A 16,643-nucleotide genomic window follows, 5' to 3' on the forward strand; every position below is an offset into this window, starting at 1 on the left:
CTTGTAGGCAATGCAGTTAGACAGCATATTTAAAGTTAGTACCTTAAAGTCCTGAGTCTTGGATTTGCTTTGAGCTCTTTAGAAATAGCTTGCCTTCTGCACATTCCAAAAATTATTGTGCTCATGCTCTAAAGCATTGTCCTAGGCAGCATTATACTCTAATTATTAGGGGTTTTTAAAATTCATATCTTTGAAACATTTCCTATTACTACTTTAGAATTGTGCAAAACACTGATTTCAGATATTATTATTTTAAGACTATTGTATATAGTTGGGTAGAAATTACAGTTCAAACTTGGTGTGCCTGTACAGTATATTAATAATAATAATAATAATGATGATGATGATGATGATGATGATGATGATGTTGACTTTACCTGATGGCATAATTTTTTTTTCTATGCATTTGCTTCCCTTTCACATAGAGAATGGGAAAATCTGTAAGTCTAAATTTCACTTCACCTAAACAACATAGGCTGGGTTCTCTGGTTATTGTGATCTTGTACATTGTGTGCATGCTTCTAAATTGTAATTTGCAATGCACGTATTTTTTTGTTTCTTGTTTAATACACTCTGATTTAGCACATCACTGAAAAAATATCATTGTGACTTTTTAATATTCCCTTAAATATGATCAGCTTTCTATTCAAGGTAAGTCACAAAACCTGTGTTATAATTTATGTAAGAATATAAAGCTTGACAGTACTTCTCTGCACCAGCATATTTAGTGTTTTAATTAACTACATTAAAAATGAATTCTTTTTTCTGGAAAAGTAGGCTCCCATTGTTCTATAACTACTTGGACAGTAGGGAATATTTGCTCATAAAGGGAACTTTCATGTTTCATCAAAAGTCAGTTCTTGCCTGCGTTCTACCAACCCATGCATGTGTAGAAATAACATAAGTTTAGGCATACTTTGGGTACGACAACACACAAAAATGGAATACTACATCTCTTGAGTGGAACTCACTTGACTGCTCTGCTTTTTTTAAGAGTTAAGCATTTTCTTAATTTTATCTGCTTAACAAATTGAGCTTCTTATAAAAATTTTGGAAGTTTATTTTGTCTACTGTGTATGATTTCAGTTCTACCCGTGCTTGAAGGATAAGTGATGTTAGCCTCAGTTCACATTTTACACATCATGAGCCTTTATTTCAATGCTGAATTTTTGCCCACTCTGTCACAAAGTTACACCTTGCATTTTATTTTTAGTTTAACAATGTTTCAGTTTCAATATTTATGCTTCTCAGTTAGACAATCTTGCCTCTCTTCATAGTTCTCTTTAGTCTTCTCAAAATGTAATTCTGCTTCCAAAAAATGGAACTTCAAGCTTTCCTTTGTTCCATATATAGTTTTTGTACACTTGGTTCTTAGGATAGCTGGCCACCATGATAGAAAATCTTCCAGGAGGGACAGATAAACTCAGTTTTAGAAATATCATTCTCTTCTAGCGGGGAAGATGGGAGGTAGCAGAGCATGAAGAATCATTGATAGGGCTGGTTTCCACTGGCCACTAAATTTCAGGCCAAATTACTTTTAACTATTTATTTGGGGGAAAAAACCAAACATACAAACCCTACTTTTAGGCAGCAGATTTTGTAGATAAATGGACTAAGGTAGAGTTTGAATATTTTTGTCACACTGTAGCATATGACTTATTTCCAACCTTGGTTAACTCTACACACAGTTCCTGTTTCTCAGGAGCTGTAAGGAAACTGTTCTTTTGTTCTGAAAAACCACTGAACCATAAAAAAGAGATACTAAAATAAGGACATTTTAAAAACCCTAGCAGTTTTTTCTTCTTGTGCACAGATCTATAACAATTATATTTGTAGGTGAAACAAGAAAAATATTAGGTAATGTTGATAGTGTAAAGGGATAAACTCAATTTCATTTCACTGCTTACTGCCATACTGTTACAACATAAGAAGTTAGCATTTTTTTCAAAATTCTATGGTGTTTCTGAATTTTCTTCACCAACTGGTAGAATTTAGTAATGTTTCCAAAGGAGCATGAGTAAAATCTTTTACTGTACAACATAAATATTTTGATCTTTCCATTGCAGTCCTGTAATTTCATTGTTTGGAAATTCTTGTATAAATCCAGTTACTTTTTTATGTAAGTCAATAAACAAGATTCTTAGTGGTTCTCGTCTGACCTGTAACATCTATTGAAACCATTTTTAATTCATCTTGGTAAAAGATAATGGACAACTGGAAGATTTGTGCATTTTGGCAATTTACTTGGAACTGCTTGAATTTCAGAGTTAAACGTTCTTGCCAAAAGTATTACATTTAATTTATTTTCAATATGTACATATACTAGTATCCATGAAAAAACCTTGTTTTACATACTTATAATTTCAAATAAATATTGTATGATTCAATTATGTAAGTGTTATAACAATACTTAAAAATGTTTCTTTGCATGCTAGGAATCAGTCAAATGTGAGAAGAATGCACACTGCTGTGAAGCTTAATGGAGTAGTGCTTAATAAATCGCAGCATGCTCAGCTGGTCCTCCTGAATATGCCTGGACCTCCTAAAAACAGAAAAGGGGATGAAAACTGTATCCTCTACTGTATTGATTCCGTATTTCTTGAAATTGCGAATTACATTCTTTCTGATTCTGCCATTACCTGTTGGGATAACCATTACTAAGTAGGGTAAGCATAAGTCTGCCTATAAGAAAATGACATAAAGAGAGTTAAAAAGTAAAAGATAAAAAAATCTTGATTGGGGGGGTGGTTTATTGATATAAAGGATTTCCTTAACTTTGAAGTAATTTAAAAATTTCCTATTCTTATCTTTTTTTTGTAGATGAGTAGGGCAAAACTAGGAATGTCCCCCAAGTTAGGCTTAACTTCCACTTGAATAACCAGATAACAGGACAGTAAAGGGGGACACAGAAATACTCTGATGAAATTGTTGAACTTTATTTTTTCATTATATGTCAGACTTTTTGAGAAGTCACTAGATATTTTATTTTTCTTCTGAGTAAATTCCTTGACCAAATGATATTTCAGACATGGAATTTCTGGAAGTTTTGACAGAAGGTCTAGATAGAGTTCTCCTAGTCCGAGGCAGTGGACGTGAAGTGATCACCATTTATTCTTAATCTGTTTGCATGTGTTTTTCAAACACAACAGATTCCCCACCATAAGAAAACAAAGTTTTTTGCCATAATTTGAGCAGCTTCGGTGTCTTCTAGTGCATTGAAAATTAGCTTCAAGCTGAATCTTCTGATGATGCGGGTTTTTTTCCCTAGGAAGATGTTCTATTTAAATAACATTTTAAGCAGATTTATGTAGAAAAGTAATAAATGGTGAATTAATAAATGGTGAATGGCTTAGGATATTTATATGTAGCATATTCTGACACTTCTTAAGCTGTGGTAAAACCAAAAAAAATTGGTTATGCAATCGTGTTTTTAAAGATATATAAATGTCAGTGACTTTTGATTATTTTAATTTTGCTCTGCATCTAAATAAAAGGGAAGGGTTTTAGAAAAGGTTGTCTTTTTTTCTTACCAAAATGCTACTATGTTGCTTCTTTTGGAATTAGTTGTGGTTCAGGAACCTTCCTGCAGAGATGTATACAGCCAGTCAAATTAGTTTATGAAGTGCATTAAGTGTTTCCTAGAAGTTCGTTATTTGCCATACCTGTTAAAAATAACATTTCTGTATTTAAAATACGTAGGTAGCTGAAACCTCCAGATAATAGTAAACAGATAAGCTGTGTGAGTTCTTTTCTATGAGGTACTGGCAGTTACCATTATTTTGCATGATTATAGCAATAATGAAACATGAGAGCATCCAACTTGTAGGAAGGCTATGGTTCACAAACTCCACCTGGTTCCAAACATAATTCAACTGTTGATAAACCACAACAAGATGGTTAATGAAATGCAGTCTCTTGTTTTCAAATATTTATATTTTGAAAATGTTGTATGTATGTGCTGCTGTTTGAAATAAAATCTGCTTTTCTGAACTGAATGAACTCCTAAATGTTTTTCATTTGAAATTGTTGAGTAGTTTAGTTTAGATGCTCAATAGAAACCTTTTGCTTCTGGTACAATTCTGTTCCTTTTTAGGCAGTCTTTAGTTTTGTAAATGTCGTTTAAGACCTAAAGTATATCAGAAGATTGTTCTGCTCTAAAAAGAATAGGTCTGTTTAAACATATAAGCCACTATTTTATCTATTTTATTTTTTCTTTTTTAAAATTCCTTTATAATACAATCAAGATGTCTGTTGCTCAGACTAGAACAAGAGTGATGCAGTGCCCAAGTCCCAGGCTGGGCTCAAGGCCAGTGTTTTTATCATAACACTCAGGTGATGTAAGACAAAGCCTGTCCCTGTAGTTTGATGCACAGGAGCAGAGGGAATAAAAAGGTAATCAGGCAGCCCAGTGAACACCTGATGAGTCAAAAGCACTGCTGGGATACTTCAAAAGGCAATTGGAAAGGCATGCTGCACACCAGAATGTCCCTGTATACCACTCGGTCTGACTGTAGCTCTATGCCTTTGGTTAGGAATAGGTTTATGCATAGGCACTCAGAGGTACCTTGGGGGCACACCAAAAACACTCCTTGGTTTCTTAGGTACAATGAAAGGCACATGGAGGTCCTGTGGACAGATCAGGAGGCATGTGAAGGTTCTGGATTTGCACAGTATATCAGTTGAATTAAAAAACATTCTCAGGCCAGTGAGGAGAAGAAAAACAGCAGCAGATGCCCCTACTGCACTCCAGATGGTTCTAAGCTTTTCATGGGACATATTAAAAGGCACTCCTTGGGCTGTGGTGCAGGGCCATCAGCAGGCATTTATAGAACTGATATGTGGGGTTGTGGGTCGGAGACAGAAACATGACACAACACCAGTGGTCATCAGCAAACAGCAATGGGTTTAATATGTCTGCCCCTTTTATAGGGACTTTGGATTTCCCAGGCTCAGATAGTTGATTGGATGACCTGTCTCTGCCCAGTGGTGTATCAGCATCTAAGCTAAAATAGGGTTGGCTGAGATCTTTGCTTGGGTTTGAATCCAACCTATCTGTGCCTTATCCAGGGACTTGTTTTCTTCTAGGTTGGTTGAGTTTAGGGGGCAGCTTCAGATCAGCTGCAATGCGACAACAGATGACTGCAGATAGCTTGTAGTAAAAGGAATTATAAAAATTTAGTTTAGAGAAAGGCTTTCAGAGGCATCTGGAACCTACCAAAAGCTCTGTGAGTTCCCTTAGATGCAAGGCAAGACTGACAGAGGTTTCTGTGGGCATACCAGAAGGCAATTGAGAAGCTTGTGGAAGTGGTCAAGAACAAACCTTCAAGCTGGAAAGTACAAAACATTAACTTAGACAGGAAGTTTTTGAAGATTGAACTTCAGAAGAAGATAGGCTTCTGAGACTCTTATATGGGCTTGTGTGTTACAGGGAGCATCCGTGCTGTGATGGAGGAGGACATGCAAACACTTACGTCTGGCTTCATTTTTTTGAGATTTGCTTGTAAGTTCACAGTATTAAGAATTACAGGCTATGAGTTATCAAACACTATGATTTAAAGTGGTGGATAGGTGGGATAGTCACATGCAAGACTAGTCAGGGCAAAATGCCATTGAGGCCTTTTTTCTGGTGATAGTTTGTTATATTTCCTAATGATCTCATAAGACAGAGCTACAGGACAATTTTGCCCCATTCTCACCTGCAAATCTGTCAATCGGTTCTGGACTCGTCAACATGTTCTGGGGTGCGATATGGTTTGACGTTTTTGGCAGGGACCCACTTAATTCCAGCACTTGTAGAGACAGAAGCCTACCCTTTGTCCCAGGTTATTAATCGAAAAGGACCTTCAATTTGTCTAGATTCAGGGTTTCTAATTAAGACAGGAGGATTTTCTTTCAGTTTTGCCTGTGTGTTATTTGAAAAGTGCCTAAAGATTGGTGGATCAGGTTGTGCACCTGAACTGTTTAGAAAATTAAAAACATACATAGCCTTGTTCAGCCTCATCTGTGGTGTGACCTCAACTCTTTAAATATGTCAAGAAGTGAGGTAAGAATCCATTAACTTATGGCAGTAAACATATATCATGGATACTATCGGCAATGATGAGAGAGACAGGGAGTCTGTGAGATGGTGAAAATAATCCAAATTTATTGTGGGCTACATTGCTTATATAACTATTTTAGGAAGACTAGTAATGTTTTAGTACAATGCTTGGGTTAATCATCACATAAACAAACATACATTTTACAACATCTCTTGCTTGCAGAAGTCTTGATGTCATTTTCTTTTCCAATAAGTGAGTCTGATTTAATCTTACTGCAATCTTCAAAGCTGTTTGTTCTTGCCAAGGCATCTTGATTTTCAAATCTCTTATGCTAACCAGGCCCAAAGTCCATCATTTGTCTTATGTGTCCCAATATCTCCCTCTTCTCTTTTCAACCAAAAACACTCCTTTAATGGCCTTATTAATAAATCTCTGCATACATTGAAACAAGCAAGTTATCATGATTAATACAATTATTATCAAAAATCATCATATACCCATCTTAAAAAGAATCTTTTAGCTAAAAACCTTAGCCACTAAAGGCTCAGGCTTGATCTTTAAAAACATTTCTGAAGACAGCCGCATGGGGAGCATTACTGGATTTAGAAAGTCTACCAGAAGTATAATTGCACCAAAAGTTTTGATTCTTATATCCAAGGTGATAAGGAGAAACATGCCAAGCTTTAGAATCTTTTCTTCCTGTGTATTTAAAATTAACACAAAAATCCAATTTCACAGAACCCAGGGGCTCTAATTCTTGGGGTTCTGAGGGTATTTCAGGAGGGTAAGGGGTCAATTTTGATTTGATTTGATTTCAAAATTGTTAGTGTAAATATTAGTGTACAGTTCTGGAGGAGCTATATTCCACCCTAATTTTTTTGGTTTTTAATAATGTGTGTTTCTCATTATGAACATGAAGGCAACATAAAAGCAAAACAATAAAAAACAGTAAACTTGTACTAAGTAAAAATAAATTAGATAATATATACAATTAGTAGTACATGAAAAATAGAATGGTGATTTAAAACAATGCATTATCAATTTCTTAAATATTGTACTGTTACTTAGAGTTTGTAGTAATTGGCAAGCTTCCTTTTAAAGTGAGAGCTTGGAAAACCATTACTGGCTAAGATTCCCAAGTTCACTTCAAAAGGAAGTTTAGCTATTATAGGTCTAAATTTGGCAAGTCAAAATTACTTGCGTATAGTTTTGGTGTAGAAAACACTTGGGTTTATTGGTATACTTCCCTACAAGTAAGGTCAGGACTTGGCCAGGGTCCAGGGTTTAACTGGAAGAGTCTTTTTAATATCTTTTAAAAACCTCTAAGTAATAGTAGTTAGAAAATTTCTTTAAAATAATACATGTCTTATAAATAGCTATATAACAGTATGTGGAAATTTGTAAATCAGCTGCCTTTGTCATTTATCTTTAACTAAATAGTAGTAAAAAAAGGCATTAAACAGCTTACAACTGATAACAGTCATAATATGAAATTGTTACTCATTCTTTAGTACTACTTATAAACAATAAAATAGAAAAACTTTTTCTTATTTCTATAACAAAATAGCTGTATCTCGCAATTTAAATGAGCAAATTCTGACAAAATTAATTTAGGCTTTACAGCATTCACTTGTATAGCAAGCGGACAAACCTGTGAGTGGTGCGAACAGTGTCGAAACTTGGGGGGAGGTTCCTTGCCTGGCCCCTGCTGTAGGGCAGGGGCAGTGGACAGGAGGATGGCTCTGGCCATCTGGTACTTGGCCAGGTGATCATTAGCCACAAACTGGTGACGGTAACTGCTTCTGAAGTGTATGTTCTCCTTTCAGATTGGTGAAGTCATGTTCACATTATTGCCTGAGAAATTTGTCTATGTACTAGCAGCAGTAGTATGCAAAGAAACTTCCTTAATATTTATCTTTTTGTGTCTATTTATTATTTTTTTTTACCAGTGACTGTGGCAGTTACTTTTTGCCATCACAATGTTAAGGGGTTTGTTCTAGAAACGTGTACACTCTATAAAAAGTCTCTTGGGTTTTTTTACAGAGCTTGTGAACAAATGCATTTGTAATGAAGAATGATTAAAATATTGTTGGAACATTTCTCAGATTTGATGACTTTGTCAGTATCCTTTAATGGAAGCAGTTAAGGTCATCCACTTTATGCTTTCGCTCAAGCCGTTAACTGCCTTTGAGATATTTGAGTTCATTAGCTAGAACCATTTTCTGTGGTTTAGTTGTAAGAGGAATGAGGGATTTGTCTTTACAAACAAGCTGTGGGTCTGCTGGTAGATAAAACTAGTGCTGAGAGATAAAAGAAACATTGGGAGGGATTCCACTGATTGATGAATGGAAGAAGATATTTGCTTTTACAAATTAACTTTAGGCTTGCTGATAAATGAAATTGGACATTGAAAGATGAAAGAAACTATGGAGGAAAACCCTGCATCCCATAAGAATTAAAAATAAAAAGGGAGGATTATACATGAAGCGATAAATAAACTCCACAATCAGATATAGTTATGAAGTGGGTATGTATGTCAGTGCCCGCCACAAGCAAGATAGCTCTGATGAAAACTTGTGCCCCAAGCTTTAGTCTGACGCACATCTTTATTCACAAAGGTATTCCATATGCAATACATTGCACAACTTTTCCATGCATATTCAACCTCTGGCCTTGCCTGTTCTTGCCTTGCATGGTAATCAGATCCACGCCCTTCCAGGCATGCGTTGTTTGTTGTGGTGGTTGCACAGGGGTCTCTGGTGGTCTCTCTGAGGCTGAAGATTGTGGTCTTCCTCATGACCGAACTTTTGAACTTTTCTCATTTGCACATGCGCTTTTGGTCCCTTGGTGCTTATCTGAGTACGTCTGTCGGCATTGATTAGCTTGGAGGCAGAGGAGTCCCTTTATCTGGGCTCTTTTGCATCTCTTGGTCTTCTCTGGTATTGTTCTTTATGCAAGAAACTTCAGAAATTTGTATTTTCCTATGCCCTTTGTACCGTGGCAGAGGTTTCTTAAGTAAAAAGGTTAAAATTCAACTCATAGTTCTACAGGTTAAACTTCAAATGCTTAATTCATATTGCTAATTCAAGTGAACTCCAAAAATCTCTCTTTCATACATTAGAAGGAAATCTTTGGTATTAGGCATTTTGGGAAGTCTGTACCTCTCGAAAACGTCAGCCAATGGGGAAAGAGATAAGGGAAATGTGGCCGGGAAATTAGGATAAAAAGGAGGCTGCATCCTCCAAAAATTGGAGAGAGCCCAGGGGAATGCCCCATGGCCTCTCCCTTTATTCGAATAAAGTAAAAGGACTCCTCTGTCTCCTTTTTGGACATAAACCTCTGATGTTTGTGGATTAATTTTCCTGAAAAACTGGGGGCTCATCCTGGGATCTTTCCACTCTCTGGGCAGTGGGCAGTGAGCGGAGCTGAAGGCGTGCCTCACGCAGTTTGAGTGATCAGCTCCTCTTGGTGGTGGCCGGCACTGGGCGATTGATTGGGTTCCTGAGACTGTCCAGAAGACAGACAAATGGTGTACCAGGGGAGTCTGTGAAGAGTCCACAGGGAAGGACCACTGAAAATCCCACTGGTGAGTAAAATGGGATCTTTCGGGAGCAAACCTGGGAGGGCACCCATGGAGGGTTGCAAGGAGCGTTGCAAGGGTAAAGCTGGGAAGGGACCCCAGCAAAAGGGATGACGATCCCACATAATACCCCCAGAGAGTCCCTCAGGGGGAATGCTGAGGTCTTGGAACAGATTATACATTCACCCAGAAGTAACTATGGAGATCATGGTAAAATATTGTTATTTTGTGTGGCCAGAGTATAAGTTGCCAGAGGGGCTTATATGGCCACCTTATGGAACAGATAGAATTTGTTTGTGTCAAATTTGTGGAGGTATTTAGAGGAGAATTGGAAAGGATGGATTGAAAGGGAATGTGGATTGATGTGGACTAGGCAAGCAACAGGAGAAATCTATGTGGTAAGAAAAAAGGGGAGGAAGAGGAAAATGGTGAGGATTGGGATGCAGGTCCCCTGTGTCTTTACCTCCCGGAGCAAGGGGATCAGAGAAATGCTGTTCCTATGGCCCCACCTGAGAATAACGATGGTGTGGGGGGAGAGGAGCAGCATATTGTGTGTCTCCCTAGGACTTAGAAGAGGAACTCAATTTAGGACATCAGAAGCCCCCTGGACCCAAGAGACAGAGGTACACCAGTAGCACCACTTCGCCAAGTTCCTTTGAGGGTCAAGGGGGAGGGTTTGGGTTTGTAATTGTACCATTTACTACCCAGGGTGAGGGTTGCAAAAAAGAATTACCCCCATATTTGGATGATCCCTTCAGGGTGGGGGAAAAGACAGAGGAATATTTGGGAAATGCGGATTATACATGGAAGAACTGGGATTTTCTTTTGGGGATTTTGTTTGGCCAAGAGTTGCAGAAAATATTAAGAGAATTTACTCCACCCAAGGAATTAGGTTGTTACAGCATGCAGATGATTTGCTTTCATCAGGGGAACAGGAAAAGGTGGTTGAGGAGGCTACTGTAAAACTGCTTATTTTCTTGCCAAAAAAAAAAAGGGAAAGATTTACAGTGTCTAAAAAGAGATCCAGTTGGTAGGAAAAAAAATATTCAAATATCTGGGACACATTCTGACTGGGGGATTACAGTGTATTTATCCAGAAAGAATACAAGGGATTTTACAAGTACCATTACCCCAGACAAGGAAAGGAGTTGCAGGAATTTTTGCAGTTGGTGGTATACTGCAGTGTTGGGATTTATAAAATCAGAGGGTTTTGAGAAAGTGGTTAAAAAGGCAGGCCTCAGACGTCAGTCTTGTGAACATTGCTAATACAGTGAAAAGTTTTCTAAACAGTAGAGCAGACATGAGAAATAGAACAATAAGCTCCTGTGATCTGTCTATATAGGTTGCAACAAGGTTATTTAATGTATATCTTTAGAAGGTTAGTATGAATGAGTCTCTGTGCTTTATCTCTCATAAACGAGCCATTGTGTTAGAAAATAAGTCCCTATTGTGTTAACTACCATTACGTGTGTTTCATATGATTGGATAGAATTATTGTCGATATGTTTTGCTCTATGTGTGATTTGCTGAAACCTAGGCTGAGATGGCTTTATGCTACCCTGTAACATGACATTTCCTTGTCATTCCATTTGAATCAGAGAGCTGTGAACATACTGTCTCCATTGTCCTAACAATGTACTGAGACTGATGTGTGAAATAAACAGCTCACAACACTGATTCGGACTGTCCCATCTCCGTTCGTGCTTGTAAATAGTCTGCCGCAGCAAAATGGTTACCTCGTGTGAGGAAAGTAGACTAGGATAAAAAAGAAAATCATGGAAAAACCCAGCCGCCGGAAACCCAGGTGTTAATCAGGAGGACTATATCATCCCCCTCGTAGCCTGCAGCCGACGTGTTTGTAAGTAATCCTTTTCTAGGGGGCACCTGGGTGACGAAAATAGGAAATCATTTATCTAAAACAGAATAGGATGTTTTATACAGACTTGAGACAATATTACAGGAAAAAGGACGTTCAGATATCTCAAAAACTGAGCTTAAAAATTTACTCATCTGGGTGAAAGCAAATACTCAAAATATAAATTTACAGTCTGCTTTTACCTTTGATTTTTGGGATCAGATAAACTGGAAAATGTATAACTTGTTCTCTCTCAAAAAAGATGAGAGCCTAAGTGTACTTATACCTGCCTCCAGGGATTTGCTGGAGTGTTTTAAACAAACTGATACTAACCAGGACAGTTCTGACTCACAAAACAAAATATCTTGCTCAGAGTCTTTAAATCCGAGTAAAATGGAGCCTGTGTCCCTCTCTGGGAATTTATCGGGTGTATCTCCAGGCTCTGTGGACAGTGTTGTGTCCTCTGTTTCTTCCGGGCTTTCTAACGTCCCTGCAGCTGAAAACAGCTTTCTGTCCCTCCCTCTGGGAAAAAATGAACTCTTGCTGTGTCGGGAAAACTGTTCAGACTTTTTGTTACGTTCCAGGAATGTGAAAATTTGTGAAATTTGTTCGGGGGAGGGTGTAAGATGTGTGGAAGGGGGAGAGGAAAAGAGGTTTTGTGATAAAGAAACTGTGTGTTCTAAAATTGTACAAGCAAGGACAGTAAAAACTGATTTAGAGTCTACTTTCCCTGGTCGGGGGACTGTGGGGGCTGCTCCTACCACTGTTGTCCCTTCTCGGGAAAGTACCGCTCTGGATTCAGTTCAAGCGTGTCGGGTGCTTGGGGATTCGGGGAGTTCTTTTTTGGTGAATTGATCAAATAAGTCACTGCCTGGATTTTCTGTGGTTCGTCAGACTTTTGATACAGAGGAGGAAATAGCTGGAGCTGCAGCTTTGTTTCCAGAGAGCAAGGCAGTAGGGAAGTTGAGCCAGGAATTGAGTCAAGTTAGGGGGGCTCTGCCCAAGCAGAAGTTGGAGGAAAGAGCAGAACATTTTTGAAAGATCTCTGGCAAAAAACAAGCTGAAGTTTTAAAAAACTCAGTCTGTTTCTTTTGCTATTGAGAGAAAAGATAGAATTTTAAATCCTCAGTTTGATGTTGGCAGCCGTCCAGCTGAGTTTTCGTTGGCAGGGAGACACTGTGAAACATGCATTAATGCTCCTAATGTTATCAGAGATATAAGTTCGAGGACAAACACTGAGGCAAATTTTGGCTTTGTTCCTCGATCCGAGGAGCACACCTCCTTCCCGTCCCCTTTGGGCAGGGCTTCGGAGGAGACGTGTTTTTTGATGGAGCCCTCTTTTGTCCCTCATGGCAGGGCTCCGAGGGGGGCGTGTTGTTTGGAGGTCTCTGCCAAGAATCTGGAGGTGTGTCCTCATGCTCACCCTAGCAGAATTCCCGGAAAAGCTTGTTGCTACAGCAATGTCCCTGCCAAGAATTCGGACATTGGCAGACTCCCCAGAACAGCTGCTGTTAGTGAAATTGTCTGTTTCCCTGAGTCAGAAAAAGTATTGATGAAAGATAGAAATAAAATGCAAACTACAATTAGACAAAGTGAAGCAGAATCCTATGGTTCGTTTTTGGATAGATTAACTCAAGCAGTTGAAAGGCAATGTCCAGATGAACAAACCTGTTCCTATATTGTTCAAAACCTTGCTTTTGTAAATGCTGATGATGAATGTAGAAAAATTATTTTAATTTTGCCTAATCAGCCTCCAACCATTACCCAGATGCTAACAGCTTGCAGCAGACTTATGGGTTCACAAAATCTTGCAAATTTACAGGTCAATGCTTTGGGAAAAACATTGGAAGACAATTTGACACAACGAATGGATAAAATTGAAAAGCTTTTAGAAAAACAAGAAAAACATTAGGAAAATTCTGTTAGCACTGTACAGTTGGACCCTGATAAAAGGCCTCATTGCTTTGCTTGTGGTAAACCAGGTCACCTTAAAAAGGATTGTCGTGGGACAGCATTTCCACCAAATCAATTTTCCATCTGCCCTTGATGCCGAAAAGGGAGGCATCTTGCTAAACACTGTCGCTCTCAATTTGACATTGATGGCAAGCCGCTGTCGTTAAACTTCAAAAACAGCACATTCCACCGCGCTCAGACACAAGTAGTGGTACCCCCTGGCAATCAGGTTCCCGATCAAATGATGTTGGTACGTCAGCCATTTGTCCCTCAATCAACCAACCCTCAAATGGTTCCAACTCAATACTCTCAAGTACAAGGTTTGAATTGGCCTCCACAAAACTAATTCTTCTTTTAAATAATTTGTGCTGGGTGAATATTCCTACTGGGGTTATCAACTCTTGTCAACAGGGACAAGATTTTTTAATTCTAGGCAAAGCAAACAACAAATTTCTTGGACTCTCAATTCTTCCTGGTGTTGTTTCAGTAAACTCTAATGAAGAGTTCATGATTTTAGCTCTTGCATTTTATGTTCCTATGGTAATTCTACCAAAAACACCTATTGCTATTGCATTTCTGTCACCTAGGAATGTGCCTTCTAGTACCTCAGGTCCAGAGGTCTTTTGGCTACAATGTTTGGACCATGACCAACGCAACTGACTTGTAGCTTGACTCACTGTGGTAAAACAATTTATGTTGCAGCTATGCCTGATACTGGCGCAGATGTTTCTATAATTTCTCACATGTTGTGGCCCAATGACTGGGATTTGGTAGCTCCTTCAGGTTCTCTTTCAGGGATTGGAGGTGCTACTGTGTGTTTGCAAAGTGCATCCCTGATTAACATTACAGGTCCTGAGGGAAAGACTGCAACAGTGTGTCCTTTTGTTGTTCAGAAGCCTCTCACTGTCTGGGGGAGAGACATCCTGTCCCAATGGGGAGCAAAACTGGAAGTGGGCCTGTAATGAAAGCCACATCAAAACCTGCAACTTTGAAGCTCACCTGGAAAACTGATCATCCTGTATGGATCGATCAATGGCCTTTGACAGAGAAAAAATTAAATATTCTTAGTAAATTGGTAAAGGGACAATTACAGCAAGGTCACATCGCTCCCACAAACAGTCCCTGGAGTTCTCCAGTCTTCATCATCCACAAGAAGACATCGGACTCCTGGAGGTTGCTGCACGACCTGAGGAGGATTAATGAAGTGATTGAAGACATGGGACCCCTTCAACCTGGACTTCCCTCTTTATCCATGATCCCAAAGCATTGGCCTCTTGTCGTAATTGATTTAAAGGATTGTTTTTTCCATATTCCACTTCATCCCAATGATGCCTCAAGATTTGCCTTTTCAGTTCCCGTCATCAATCGTAGAGAACCCATCCAAAGATACCACTGGAAAACATTACCACAAGGGATGAAAAATTCGCCTATAATTTGTCAATATTTCATCGCCCAAGCTTTGTCTCCTTCTTGCCAGAAGTTTCCAAGATCCATGATTTTACACTGCATGGATGATTTGCTCATCACAGCTTCTACGCAGGAAGAGATGGAAGAAACCCATGCCTGCGTTGTCGCTGAAATCCAAAAAGCTGGACTTGACATCTCTGCAACAAAAATCCAAGAAGTTCCACCTTGGAAGTACCTGGGATGGAAGATGACTGAGACGACAATAACACCACAAAAGATACAGATCTGGACCAGTGTCAACAACCTGCAAGAATTACAACAACTTTTGGGAGAAATCAATTGGGTCAGACCGATGTTGGGAATTGCCAATGATGAACTGGGTCCACTCTTTTGATTTGCTGAGAGGAAGCTGCAACATCCCTTCGCCAAGAACTTTAACCCCTGAAGCTCATGCAGCCCTCGACAAGATCACAGAAGCTCTCCAAAGAAGACAAGCTCATCGCTGTGTTCCATAAAGCCCTTTCTTTTTTGCAGTTTTAGGAGAGAAGATGCAACTTTGTGGTCTTATTTTTCAGTGGGACCCTTCAAAGCCAGATCCTTTGTTAATAATAGAGTGGATTTTTCCTCCCTACAGGTTCCCAAAGACTATTTTCACAGTTTTAGAAATGATTGCACACATTGTAATTAAGGCCAGGACCAGATTGTTAACTTTAGCAGGCCAAGAATTTTCAGTTATCTATTTACCATTGAAAAAAGATTACCTCAATTGGGCAATGCAAAATTCTGATGATTTACAATATGCATTCTTGGGTTTCCCAGGTGTTTGTTCTGTTCACTACCTAGCTCACAAACTACTGCAGGCAAAATTCAGTTTCAGAGAAAAACCTAAATTAAGTGAAGAACCTTTAAATGCAGTGACCCTCTTCACTGATGGCTCTGGCAAAAGTCACAAATCAGTCGTAACTTGGTTGAATCAAAAAACTAATGCATGGGAGTCTGCTATTCAAACAGTAGAAGGATCTCCTCAAATTGTTGAGCTTGCTGCTGTGGTTCAGGCTTTTCAGCTTTTCCCTCAACCTTTTAATTTAATCACAGATTCTGCTTATGTTGCTAATGTGGTTAAGAGATTAGAAGGGTCAATTTTAAAGGATGTTAGCAATGAAATTTTATATCGTTGGCTTTCATGTCTTTTTACAACTTTGCAATATAGAACTAATCCATATTTTGTTTCTCACATCAGGGCTTATTCTTCGCTTCCTGGATTTTTAGTGGAAGGAAATGTGAGAGTGGACAAACTGGCAATGGTTATTTCAAACACTTTGCCAAACATTTTTGAACAAGCAAAATTGAGTCATGCTTTTTTTCACCAAAACGCACAAGCACTTGTGCGAATGTTTCAAATCTCTAAAAGTCAAGCTAAAGCTATCACCAGCACTTGCCCTGACTGTCAGCTTGTGCAACCTTCTGTTTCTACAGGATCAATCAACCCCCGAGGTTTGCAAAGCCTGCCGTTGTGGCAAGCAGACATCACTAAATACCCTTCCTTTGGTAAATTCAAAAATATTCATGTTTCAGTGGACACGTTTTCTGGTGCAATTTTTGCTTCCCTTCACACAGGTGAAACAGGCAATCATGCCTGTCATCATTTTCTGCGAGCTTTTGCTTCATTGGGTGTACCCCAAGAAGTAAAAACTGACAATGGTCCCGCATACATATCTCAAAAATTGGCCATGTTTCTAAACGAATGGAGTGTTCGGCACATCTTTGGTATGCCTCACTCTCCCACAAGCCAAGCAATTATTGAAAG

At 38.8% G+C, this 16,643-nt stretch overlaps 1 protein-coding gene across 2 annotated transcripts in view; it reads left to right on the plus strand.

Annotated features, from left to right (window-relative positions):
• The window catches only part of LOC128935199 (solute carrier family 12 member 7-like), an 85,243-nt gene extending 81,248 nt beyond the window's left edge, over positions 1-3,995 (plus strand). Inside the window, exons 23-25 of one of the 2 annotated variants that reach the window (XM_054273334.1) lie at positions 426-440; positions 2,436-2,569; positions 3,027-3,995. In XM_054273334.1, coding sequence (XP_054129309.1) covers positions 426-440; positions 2,436-2,569; positions 3,027-3,118 — 241 coding nt within the window. In that variant the 3' untranslated portion in view covers positions 3,119-3,995. The remainder of the gene's footprint in view (positions 1-425; positions 441-2,435; positions 2,570-3,026) is intronic. The other variant, XM_054273335.1, reaches the window with a different exon arrangement.
• The last annotated feature ends 12,648 nt before the right edge of the window (positions 3,996-16,643 follow it).

This window comes from Melozone crissalis, unplaced genomic scaffold (genome assembly GCF_028551555.1).
Source record: "Melozone crissalis strain CALT ecotype California unplaced genomic scaffold, PUWL_Pcris_2 ptg000016l_1, whole genome shotgun sequence".
In the NCBI taxonomy this organism is placed as follows: domain Eukaryota; kingdom Metazoa; phylum Chordata; class Aves; order Passeriformes; family Passerellidae; genus Melozone; species Melozone crissalis.